The 1,618-nt window shown below is 40.9% G+C and overlaps 1 protein-coding gene across 1 annotated transcript; it reads right to left on the reverse strand.

The window, feature by feature from the left end:
• Nucleotides 1–760: 760 nt before the first annotated feature.
• Nucleotides 761–1,183, reverse strand: EAF02_007745 (uncharacterized protein; the record flags this gene model as incomplete). Its single annotated transcript, XM_038903793.1, has 1 exon — nt 761–1,183. One exon carries the CDS (start codon nt 1,181–1,183, stop codon nt 761–763), a length of 423 nt encoding a protein of 140 aa, XP_038756607.1.
• Between the last annotated feature and the right edge of the window lie 435 nt (nt 1,184–1,618).

The following is a 1,618-nucleotide window of genomic DNA, read 5'->3' on the forward strand; positions in this document are numbered from 1 at the left end:
AAGAGTGAAGTATTCAATGAATTTGTAGATTGCTTAGTAGGGCAACTAGGTTTGAAAAGAATCTGTTATCAATACTCTAAAAGGATTGTTATGAAGACTGATTTTGTAAGCGAGGATTTTTCTTGTTTTTCCTTTTCCCGATAATAAGAAATACCCTTTTTTAATAGAATCGACTAGAATATTAAGAATCCGGATTTTGCAATTCTCTAAGAAATCTGTATAATGTTGTTATTAATATCTTGAAGATTGAGATAGATAAGCGGTACTAAAACTACACTATAACAATTCGTCTTTGAGTTTTACAATTTCGTTTTACAAGTCTTCAAAGTTTTTAAGGGTTAATACTTGTTCTTCCTATAATAGGAAAGTATACATCGGTATACTACTCTCAAAAGTTAATACCTCGATCGAAGAGTTGTTTCTAGGCTGTTTACCCTTTCTATATCTATTAGTATTTACATTAAAACTATAAAGACTACAACTATTGTTTTGTTGAGATTGACTATTATCAACTAAAAGCACTCAGCCAACAAAAGGGGGAGAGTGATGGAATCCCTTTGAAATAAATGGATTGGACATAATTGTGACGATTGCATCATTTAGAATACTAAGGTGAAGAGCTAGAAGAGCTCTTCGGAAGGAAGTGGTAATATACAGGATTGTGGATCACGTGAGGACCTAGCCGATCCACTAATATGGCAGGATCGTCACACTACCCCCCCCTTCTGAAAAGCTCGCCCTCGAGCGTACTAATAGTATTCTAAATACGGTTCTCCAATCCAACTATATTATGATCTATATTCTCTACTACCGCTAATATCTGGTCCATAGTTCCAATACTAGTTCCAATATTGCCTATAATATGATTCGTAGCGTCATCGATCGCTTTGCGGAAGTACGCGTTTTGCGGTTTCATCGCTTTTGCGAGAGAGGCTTCGAAATCAATAGGAGGTTTCGAGAGTTGTTGAAAGATAAAATGAGCGAAAGAGAGGAGATCCGCTTGAAATGCGTCTCTTGTCGGTGGTGCCGATGGAGCGGCGGAAGCGTTGGTGGAACGCGGATTGGCCTGGCAGATCAACTGAATAAGCTGCTTCGTTGCGGCATCGATCGTGCGAGCGTATTGATGCTTCGAATCGATCAGTTCCTGCAGTTTGCGTGCTAGGTTCAGGATCTTCGGATCCATTGTCGATAGAGCAAGGAGACTCTAAATGATGTGATAGTGAGGTATCAGCTCGTCGGTGGGTGAGGTCCGCGGGAGCGGAGCTAGGGAGAGGTCTTGATCGGAGGTCGTACGAATGGTCGTATCGGGGGAGCGGGCGTGGAAGGCAGTAGGCATTCGGCGAGCGGGCTAGCGATAGGAAGCTTCGCAGGAGCGATCAAGAGCTTAAAAAATTTATATGACCTTAGTATAATGTGACGATTGCATCATTTAGAATACTAAGGTGAAGAGCTAGAAGAGCTCTTCGGAAGGAAGTAGTAATATACAGGATTGTGGATCACGTGAGGACCTAGCCGATCCACTAATATGGCAGGATCGTCACAATAATAGCAGTACTTGTAACTCTGTATATTGGGGGTTTATTATCTTCCATCAAATAGATTTATTCAAAATCAGCCC

This window comes from Botrytis sinoallii (genome assembly GCF_014898435.1).
Source record: "Botrytis sinoallii strain Bc 23 chromosome Unknown BSIN_013, whole genome shotgun sequence".
NCBI classification, from domain to species: Eukaryota; Fungi; Ascomycota; class Leotiomycetes; order Helotiales; family Sclerotiniaceae; genus Botrytis; species Botrytis sinoallii.